This window comes from Planococcus citri, chromosome 5 (assembly GCF_950023065.1).
Source record: "Planococcus citri chromosome 5, ihPlaCitr1.1, whole genome shotgun sequence".
In the NCBI taxonomy this organism is placed as follows: Eukaryota; Metazoa; Arthropoda; class Insecta; order Hemiptera; family Pseudococcidae; genus Planococcus; species Planococcus citri.
Window position 1 is genome coordinate 32,112,416 of NC_088681.1, and position 10,447 is coordinate 32,122,862.

General features: G+C 33.4%; 4 protein-coding genes across 4 annotated transcripts; 3 read left to right on the top strand and 1 right to left on the bottom strand.

Moving 5' to 3' along the window:
• The first annotated feature begins 236 nt into the window (after window positions 1-236).
• LOC135849198 (calumenin-A) lies at window positions 237-2,271 on the top strand. Its single transcript, XM_065369507.1, has 6 exons — window positions 237-599; window positions 697-844; window positions 937-1,078; window positions 1,144-1,342; window positions 1,434-1,557; window positions 1,656-2,271. The coding sequence occupies exons 1-6, from the start codon at window positions 407-409 to the stop codon at window positions 1,825-1,827; spliced, it is 978 nt and encodes a 325-aa protein (XP_065225579.1). The 5' UTR covers window positions 237-406; the 3' UTR covers window positions 1,828-2,271.
• Window positions 2,272-2,791: 520 nt separating this feature from the next.
• On the top strand, window positions 2,792-4,610 carry Mat1 (CDK-activating kinase assembly factor). The gene is made up of 3 exons (XM_065369508.1): window positions 2,792-2,968; window positions 3,055-3,259; window positions 3,348-4,610. Exons 2-3 carry the CDS (start codon window positions 3,136-3,138, stop codon window positions 4,196-4,198), a joined length of 975 nt encoding a protein of 324 aa, XP_065225580.1. The 5' UTR covers window positions 2,792-2,968; window positions 3,055-3,135; the 3' UTR covers window positions 4,199-4,610.
• eIF3h (eukaryotic translation initiation factor 3 subunit h) lies at window positions 4,335-5,918 on the bottom strand. The gene is made up of 6 exons (XM_065369506.1): window positions 5,696-5,918; window positions 5,459-5,612; window positions 5,209-5,376; window positions 4,885-5,134; window positions 4,678-4,813; window positions 4,335-4,611 (listed from the first exon to the last, which is right to left on the bottom strand). The coding sequence occupies exons 1-6, from the start codon at window positions 5,771-5,773 to the stop codon at window positions 4,405-4,407; spliced, it is 993 nt and encodes a 330-aa protein (XP_065225578.1). The 5' UTR covers window positions 5,774-5,918; the 3' UTR covers window positions 4,335-4,404.
• A 355-nt stretch (window positions 5,919-6,273) lies between these two features.
• Window positions 6,274-9,444, top strand: LOC135849033 (protein EFR3 homolog cmp44E-like). Its single transcript, XM_065369170.1, has 2 exons — window positions 6,274-6,476; window positions 6,559-9,444. Exon 2 carries the CDS (start codon window positions 6,561-6,563, stop codon window positions 8,997-8,999), a length of 2,439 nt encoding a protein of 812 aa, XP_065225242.1. The 5' UTR covers window positions 6,274-6,476; window positions 6,559-6,560; the 3' UTR covers window positions 9,000-9,444.
• Window positions 9,445-10,447: the final 1,003 nt, after the last annotated feature.

Here is a 10,447-nt window from a genome sequence, read left to right on the forward strand (position 1 = left end):
GTCGTCGGTGCTCAAGATTCACAATTCTACGAAAGTTGAAGAATCACTGCTTTCTGTAGTCTGAGAAGGAATCAGTGATTTGAAAAACTAATTTACGTATTGTAGTACAATTTGACTCGTGCAAAGTTGTTCTGGAGACTCTTGAACTTATGTTAGATTTTGGAAAAATTCTGTATCTACGATATGTTTCTCGATATAGCAGCACTGGTCAACAGCCGGGCGATTAGATGAGCGGGTAGCGGTGTGTTTACAGATGAAGTGTTTTACTGTTTTTCGACATCCGTGATATGGAATTATAAAATCGGATTAAAAAATCTTAGGATTTTCGCGGTAATAATGAATTATTCTTGGAATTTGGAAAATATTCAATCTTTACTTTTGTATCATCGCGTATAACTTGAGCACCATGTTACATAAAAATCTTACCTTCCGTAAAATTCATCTTGTTATTTGCGTATCAGTCTGTTTATTTATAACTTCGGTATTCTCTGCCCATATTCATAGTAAAGAAAGGGTCGAAGATGGAGCGTATTCCCCCAAATTATCTAATCATAATGTGAAGAAGACTGAGTCTGAATTCACTCATGAAGTTATGTTGGGTGAGTAAAAAAAATCGATAACATACTTAGGTATTTGTTACCTATTTGGTCACTGGTCATTGAATTAATCGGCATAATCAAAAATAAATTTTCATAGGAAGTGCCAAAGAAGCTGAAGAATTTGATCATCTTACTCCAGAAGAATCGAAGAAAAGATTATCTTTATTGCTGACAAAGATTGATACGAATGGAAATAAATTTGTGGATCCTGAGGAACTTTACGCATGGATTATTAAATCATTCAAGTGAGGTTTTCTAATAGATATACTCGTATATAACGGGGGGAAAATGGATTTTTCTACATTCTTTATTAAATATTTACCATGATCTCATGTAGAAAATTATCAGAGGAAGAAGCTGAAGAAAGATTCGATGACGCAGATTTAAACAAGGACGATAAAATTACTTGGAAGGAGCAATTAATGGACTCGTTTGGCGAAGAAGGAGAGTTTGATGAAACAGATAGTGAAGATGAATTGGTACGTGGGCTTGAATAAATTGTTTTTATTTTTGACCAATTTAAAATCTTTTGTGTTTTCATTAGTTGATGAAAGCGGATAAAAGGCTGTTCGAAGCTGCGGATTTGAACAGAGACGGGGTTTTAGATAAAGCTGAATATAAACGATTCTGTAACCCTGAAGATTTCGGTGATATGTTACCAATTTTAATTCAAAATACCCTCGAAGAAAAAGATTTGAATAAAGATGGACACATCGATTTTGAAGAGTTTATCGGCGATAAAAGTAGGTGAACTTGGTGTAAAAAATATTTTCGCCATTGCTAGCCTATGCATACTATTTCAGACAATTCAGCAATCTGTGTGCTTGTTAACAGGTAAAATGCACGATAATGAATATATTATTTCTGAAAAGGCATCATTTGAAGTGAATTATGATAAAAATAAAGACGGTGTATTGAGTAGCGAAGAAATAATTTCGTGGGTTGTTCCAAATTCTTCGTAAGTCATTGATGGAAATTAAAAAAATTATTGCATTGATTGGAAATCAACTTTTATCTACTTTTGTGATACAAATTGCATATTTTTGTTCTTTTTAGCCAAATAGCTATCGAAGAAACAAGACATTTATTAGCAGCTGCGGATGACAACCATGATTCATTGTTATCTTATGATGAAGTTATAGAAAATCATGATGTTTTTGTGGGTAGCGAAGCTACCGACTTCGGAGAGCATTTACAGAATATCCATGTCATTATGGATGAATTGTAGATTTTAAGAAAAATCTGGTCATTTACTTATTGTATTACGTTTGTATGTATTTTGCATTTATTAATTTTATTCAATTTCTATCATTTTTATTTTTAGACTTGTTCAACTTCATCATTGATTATTTATTTAATTCGACTAATTATTGAAATGTTTTTTTTTCACTTTTTTGTGCCGATAATTTCGTTCTTGTCCTCCTTAAATTTCATTGTTTGTGTTTCTGAAATTAAGTTGAAGGTACTTATTTATTTTCATTGGAAAGTGCGTGCTGTGGTAATAGTACTGTTACTGTATGCTTTTAAATTTGATGTTTGTGTTGATTATGCTTCAAAAAGTTTGACAAATTCGAAATTCAGTTCAAGTTTAAGTTCATCTTCGTGTGACAGTTTTCAATTTAGTGATGATGAGTGGAGGTAAAAAAAATAAATAAAAAACTGAGGTGTTGAATTCATAATATTATTATTATTATTACGGTTGGATCGAAACTTGTAATTAGAATTATAAAGCAGAAATAAGAAATGCCCAGAAAATGAGAAAAAAACTTGAAGTTCGTTTCAACTTGAACTAGAGTTCATTTTGAATGCTCAGTGAAATTTCAAGTAAGTTCCATAAACTTTTTTATGTTGTGTGGTGTTGATCGTCGTGTTGTAAACTTTAAATATAAAGTACATAGATTCAGTGAGTATTTTTTGAGCAAATCTGATACATGTTAATTCTGATTTCCAACATTTTAGCCTTTCGGGAAGAGCGTATTTTCAATAATTTTTCAATCCTTTTACCAATCACTATTTTTTGAAAGATACTGAAAAATTACTAAATCGACGAACTCAAACTTTTCTATCATCTATTTTTTTTTTTCAAAATTCGCGGTTACTTTCTCCCGCCGAACCGCCGACCCATCATCCATGCAAACTATCCAATCATAATGCATTACCGATGGTAAACGGCCCCCTTCGCATCCATCTATCACCATTTTCGAGATTGCAATGCATGGTCTGATAAGCGAACTAAAACTTCAGTTCAGTTCATCGATATTTTCAATATTTTTGTTTTTTCATTTTTCTGTAGTTTATTGAAAGTAATGCGACTATCAACATAATTTTGTGTCAATTTGGGTTGTGAACCAACGTCGAATACAGGAGAAGTAATTATTATTTATTTCAAAACAGAACTACTCTATTTCACTTTTTCGCCGACTGTTATTCGTAATATTTTATCAAATTTTTTCAGATTTTTAAGAAATGCCGAAAATGATTGTTCTTTGACTTTGAAATACCAAGTACTGTCGCCATCACTCACTTCGTTTTCAAAATGGATGAGCAAATTTGCCCTAGGTGTAAAACAAGTCGTTATAGAAATCCTTCCTTGAAGTTGATGGTCAATGTTTGTGGTCATACATTATGTGAAAACTGTGTAGAACTACTCTTTATAAAAGGTAAATATTCTCGTTTTTATGCACCTGGGTTATCAATTTGTCTAGAGCATATATATTTTTTAATTCTCATGCATATGCCGGATTTTAGGTTCCGGAAGCTGCCCGGAGTGTGGCGTTTCTCTAAAGAGAAGTAACTTTCGGCTACAGCTCTTCGAAGATGCTTCTGTTGAAAAAGAAGTTGATATAAGAAAACGAATTCTGAAAGATTATAATAAGAAAGAAGAAGATTTCGAAACGTTACAAGACTACAATGATTATTTAGAAGAAGTTGAAACCATTATATACAATTTGACTAACAACATCGATATCGCTGAAACTACTCGGAAAATAGAGCAGTATAAGAAAGAAAATAAGGAGATAATTTTGCGAAATAAGATGAAGTATAACAAAGAAGCTTTAGAACTGGACCGGTTACTCGAAGAAGAACGACAGTACGAGCACGATAAACGTGAAGCGATAGAAAAGCAAGAAATAGAAGTTAAGCGTCGAAAAATCATGGAAAAAGAGGCGTTAATAGACGAATTGATGTTCTCTGATACTAGTGCTCGAGAAATTTTGAATTTCTTTGCTGAAAATAAAACACAAGTTAAAAAGGAAACCGTGGATGATACAGAGAAACCGCTGAAGAAAGAATCCAGGAAGATCAATTATTTCTCTACCGGTTTGAAAATAGGAGATACCAACCATTTATACGCTACTTCAGTTCCTAAAATTGAAGAAGGTCCGCTGTATGTCTACGTGGAGCCGACATTTACAGTGGATGGTCCCATGTTCCCTGCTTGGGGCCAATTGGAAAGTGCAGGTTATTTACAACATGTAAGGCAAGAAACTGCTGATGAAAGAGCTGGTGGTTACGTTTCCTCTTTAGCGTGTATGCGAGCTTTACAAGAAGCCATGTTTGGCTTATATAATGTTTCAAAAAAACCCGAAGTTACTTGATGATTTATTTGTTTTTGTTCTTGCGTATTATTTTTCGTAATATTTCTTTTGTTTAGTTATGTTTCAAAAATGTGATTCAGTTATATAAATTTATTGTATTTGTACGGCATAAAAGCAATTCAATACCTTTCAAGCATTTCATAAAGACAATAGAAAATGTTTATTCATTCTAAATAATTACAATTATTACAAAAATGCGGTAAAATTTAACTCTTTGTAGCTTGCATAACGAATAATTTGGCCAAAGACTGCGAACAGAATTTCGAAATATGCTCTCCATAAGCTTCCACTTGACTAGCCATCAACATGGGAGTGAGCCTAGCAGGAACAGGGATTGGTTTGAACATTTTATTAAGATCTTCTTCCGGAAGCGGCGGTTCTTTCTTGAGAGCACGCGCGGCGTTTTCTTGAGTCTGGAATGCCAAAAAATTAGTAATAATTCGAAGAGATCACAATAAAACGATAATGAAAATAAATACCCTTTTAGCTAAAAATCTATTCTTATCTTGAGCTTGTCTAGCAACAGCTAATTGGAAACGATTGAATTTGATAGCCTCTTGGTTCAAATCATCAACACGTTCCATTAAAGAACGCAGCTGTCCCTCCAATACGCTCCTAAAATAACACAGCATATTAAAAATCAAAGAATACTAAGAAAACCCCATAGCTATAACGTTTAGACATACGCTGTGCCCAAATCAAGGAAATTAGATCCATCTTGCGGAGGCACATAATCGGTCAGTTCGCTGAGCAGAATATTTGTAAGAGATGAATTTTTGATGACAATAGGTACTTCCATCAATAGTGTTTCATAACCTATTTTCAATTGCCGTAAAGCTTCCGGTGTAAAGTCATTCTCTTTGTACATATTAATCGCTTGAGGAGTTAATCTGTACGCTTTCAATGTTAAAAATCCTCGAGAAGTTTTGTTGGTATCTATTGGGACACATTCACAGTTTCAACCTACATGATTCAATTACAAACATGCACACAAATATTCAATCGCTTACCATAAATCAAAACAACGGATTCTTCAATAGAAGTTTGATAATGATATTGCGATTCCAAAAGCGGCAAGCTCAAGAAATTTCCAACATCCGAACTCTGATACCATCCAACATGATAATGATCAACGTTCACTCTACGCAGTCTTCTCATCATATCCAACTGGTAATCCTCTAGAAATTTATTTTGATCCATTATGATGAAATTCGGCGAGAAATATCGAGATACTTCTTGATGGCTTGAAATTCAACTTACCCTCATCTATGGTATCATCGTAATTTTTGGGAAATGCGAAACAGTTCGTAATTTCAAGAGTTTTTCCAACAATTAAACCCAGTAATGCACCTTGAGCTACTTCCAAATTTCCAGAGCATTCTTCATGACAATGCTTGGTTATTTTCATCAAGGCCTGTGGAAAATAATGCAGTAATATATCATGAACGTATACAAGAGATGAACTACTGAAAAAGTTTTGGTAAAGTGGGTACATACCAAGCCCTCGATTTGGACACATTCAATGAAAGTTTCATCTTCTTGGGGAGGTTTAGTATACCGAGAACCTGAAGCCATTGTAATGTATGATGATCGATCTAGTGAATTTCAAATTGAATTAATTAATATTATGTCAAATCAAGATACAAATTATTCACAACGAAGAAAAAACCAAGCACGTAAGCTCGTAGCAAAAGCAAAGGAAAGCTTTTGTTATCGGTGTGTTTTTATTTTTGGATTTTTGGAATATTCCATATGATTACATTTTTTTGGGTAGTACTTTTGACAGTGTTGCAAATTATATAAAATATAAATAAAATTCAAAAAAAATGGAATTTTTGTTTGAATTTTGTTTTTTTTTATATAAATTTTAAATTTTAAATTGCTGTTTTTCAACTTTTTCATAGTGTTTTTAATTTAATTTAAAAATTCATTTGGTAAAATGAAATTTGAAAAAATTGACCAAAAAAACTAAAAAAAGTAAAAACTTTTTTCCGATTTAGTTAAATTTGGCAGATTCTCCGAATTTAGTGGCAACAATGAAAGATAAAAACGAGATAAACAATCAAAAAAAATTGTTTGTATTCGTAAAAAATTTGTAATTTGATTAAGTGTTTACGCCTAGAATAGTGTTACTTTTTAGACTTTTAAAATACTCATTCGCATTTGCTATTAGTTTAATGCTTATAATATTCAGTATTATTGTTTTGACGTTGTGCTTTCAAGTATTTTCCAACATCACGAACGTTTTTGGATCCATAAATCAATTGATTTTGAACAGGTCAGTATTGTAATAGTCAATTGGCAAATTTTGCTTTCTGATACATAATTCTACGGTTCACACGGTGCGATTTTGTTTTCAGCAATGTGTTTCAGTTGCTTCTCACAACTTAGACCTCGCTACAAACGTCTCGTTGATGATATATTTCCTACCCTTCCTCAAGATGGCCTCGTCAAAAGTAATATGGAGAAACTTACTTTTTACGCTCTCTCATCTCCCGAGAAACTCGATCGTATCGGCGAATATTTATATCAAAAAGCGAGTCGAGACATCACCCGCCGACGAGAAGGTTACGTAAAAATCGCCATGGAAGCTATGGATCAACTTCTAGTCGCTTGTCATTCCCAAACGCTTAATTTATTCGTCGAGAGTTTTCTCAGAATTGTTCAGAAATTGCTGGAATGTCCTGAACCAGAACTGCAGATTCTCGCCACTCAATCTTTCGTGAGATTTGCCAATATTGAAGAAGATACTCCATCGTATCATCGACGATATGACTTCTTTGTTTCCAAGTTCTCATCTATGTGTCATAATAACAATCAAAATTTACAGATAAGAGAAAGAATTCGTCTTGCTGGCATTAAAGGATTGCAGGGCGTAATTAGAAAAACAGTATCGGATGATCTTGTTGAAAATATTTGGGAACCGGTTCATATGGATAAAATCATACCATCTTTATTGTATAATATGCAGAATCCTCGGTATAAAGCTGAGGAAGAATGTTTATCTGATCACGCAGATACAAATGAATTACTGAATTGTAACGAACACGAAGAGAAAGATCCTGCTGTGTTGGCTGAATCTTGTTTTCGCGAACTTGTTGGTAGGGCTTCATTTGGGCATGTGAAAAGCGTGATTCGACCGGTTTTAAGACATTTTGATTTACATAATTTATGGGTGAATAAGTCATTCGCCATACACTGCTTTCGATTGATTATGTTTTCTATTCAATCTCAATACTTATACACAGTAATCGAAAGTTTGATGATACATTTGGATGAGAATTCCAAACTACCGTCGAAAATCCGAACCAATGTTGCGGATGTTTTATCAAAAATTATCGCTGTTGCAGCTGGAGAAAGTGTTGGTCCTACTGTATTGGAAATTATCAATTCATTATTGACGCATTTACGTACCTCGGTTACCAGACAGAGTGCTAACAACATCAGCGAATTCATTGATGGGGACGAAAAGAATTATCAAGAAGCTTTGATAGTTGCATTAGGAGAATTTGCAGCTCACTTGCCGGATTATCAAAAAATAGAAATAATGATGTTCATCATGTCGAAGATTGCCTATTCAAAATCTACCGCAGGCTTTTCCAAGGTTGATGATCGTATTCAACATATTTGTTTGAAGTCATTATTGATGGTATGCTCTAAATACAGTTCTATCCACATGACGGCTACACTGCCTCAGTCGTTTTTGGATCCATTGCTGCGTTGCTCTCAAGCTGTAGATCCGCAAGTACGGTTGCTTGTTCAAAACGTGTTACACATGCTGTTCGATCGGCATGGCAATGGATCAAAGCTCTCTAAACCGACATTGGAATTTAGTGGATTAAATATAACGTATGAGAAATGTTCGCGAACTGATTCAATTTTCATGCGTAAACATAGTCCCGAATTATACGCCAGCTTATGCGAATCATTGGAACACAAAAATAATTCCATCGATAATGTCGAAGCTATTTACAAAACAATGGCTTTATTATGCATTGAGCTAACTTCCGAAGAGACCATCAGTGACTTCTTCCACGCTATATTTAATATTCAAGATTTGGCTTTAACCAACGATTTCCTACCTCACGTTCTCAAGTATCAATTACATACAATCGTCGTTTGTTTACTTTCACTCGTGGCTTATATTCATTCCATTCCTACCCTCCAAGAATACGTTAATACGATAATTGAAAATCGTAAAGAAGCGAAAGCTCTTCATTTGATGCCAGATCTTTGCATGCATTATGAAATTCTACCCGAATTCGCGTTACCTAATGGAGTGTTGATTGATCAAGCGCAATTAATCGAATGTTTGAATCAGGCTGGAATAGATATTACTAAATTGGCTTCAGAAGGTGCTGCTGCCCTGGGTAAACACAATGTACCATTGGTGCATCGCCACAGTTGGGTTGAAAATGCTCCTGTGTCGAGTTTAACAGATTTCAGTTTCATTGAGTGCAATAGTGATGCATCTTCACCATGTATCGAACGTAAATATCCTAATGAAGATCTAACTTTTGAAGCCATGAAACGAGTTCTAACTGAAAGCTCTGAAAAGCAACGCGAAGAAGAAGCTGCTCGAAATACTAAGCTTTTTGAGCAATATAAATTATCGTCGTTCAACGAATTGGTTGAAATATCGACTAGAAAAGAAGGAGATACTTTACAGTATAAATTGGGAGAGATTTTCAATAAGTTGAATGTTGATGGTATCCGATCTCCTTCAAAAAATGAATGCGAACCGAATGAGTGTTATAAGCCACTATTAGAAACATTGTTTCCAGAATGTTTCGTTTATTAATTTTCATTTCTAGTTACCTTGTTATTATTACCTGACAATGTTATTTATTCTTTTTTTGTTGAAATGCTTTTTCTAATTGTTAAGTACCTGTGCAAAGGTTGTGTTGAATTTTTCTTCTGTTGACTAATTCTATTTTATTTTTTTCGCTTGGAAAGAAATATTGATTATAGCTATGATTAAGTTTGGAAATTCTGTTTAATGTCGTGTGGTGTCAAGAGTGTTGACCGAAATATTTTCCGAAAAAGTGGTGATGAAGTGACGAGTATTTTTTAAGTTGAAGTATTTTTTCAAGTTTCAGAAAATTATCAATTTTTTCTCTTACTCAATGATCAGTATTAGTTCGCAATTTGCATTTAATATCAACTAGGTTTATCCATTCTCTAGTCAGATTTTAAATTACTTTGTAATTTTTTGTTATTGAAAGTAATAAATTCCTAGATGTGAATTCTTGTACGTACCTATTTTATTTTACAACAAATCTATTGTGTGGTGTGTTTGTGCAAATAAAAATACAAATATTTACCTGAATTAACAATCGACATGAACATGGACTTGGTTGGGTGCATCGCAGTCATCAGAAAAATAATAAACGGAATCATAATCAGTTTGATCCTTTCTGACTTCTGAGGCTAGAGAGAGGTATCTAATCGTTTCCCCGAATAGGCAACTTCATTATTACCGTATATAATATCTAGACTAACAACATCATGAAAAGGTGAAAAAAATTGTTGTTTTTTTTCATAATTAGCAAGTTTCATTTGTCACGATATCACGAGTATTATATTGTAGTCTTACATTGCTGACATGCTGACTGTGACTTTTCATGGAGATTGTAATTTCCAGATAACGAGTGATCTATCACTCGTTCACTCCCATTATACTACCATGCAATTGTTTTTTGAAGATTTTTTGGTGGATTGATTCAAAAAATTCGAAAATGATATGGCAAAAGAAGTAAAAATAAAAACATGTCCAAACTAAGTCGTCAGACTTTGAAGTTTGAAGTCAATGAAGTCTGAACGAAGGTATGAACTCCGAATCTTGAGTTTTATTTTTAATTTAAAATGTTTGAATTTTGAAATTGAACAGTGTGGCGTCAGAACTCATAAGTCATATGTGGCCCGTGGGATGTAATTGTAAAATTATTGTAATATTCAAACGGAAAATAAAATAAAGTAGTTTTGAAAGTTCAGTGTTTCCAAAATTAAATTACCTCAATCTTTCTTCTCAGTTCCAAGCTTATTTTTCTTTTTAATTTTTTTCTCATTAGTCTGTTAGTCATTTCCAAAATTTCTAATTTCCATAATAAAGATAAAGAAAATTGAATTGAAGATTAGAAGTTAGAACTTAGAAGTAGAAAGTAGAACTTAGAACTTAGATTTAAATTTTAAATTTAAAAAAAAAAAAAAAATGGTCAAGAAGTCGATTTGGAAACAATAAAAATATCG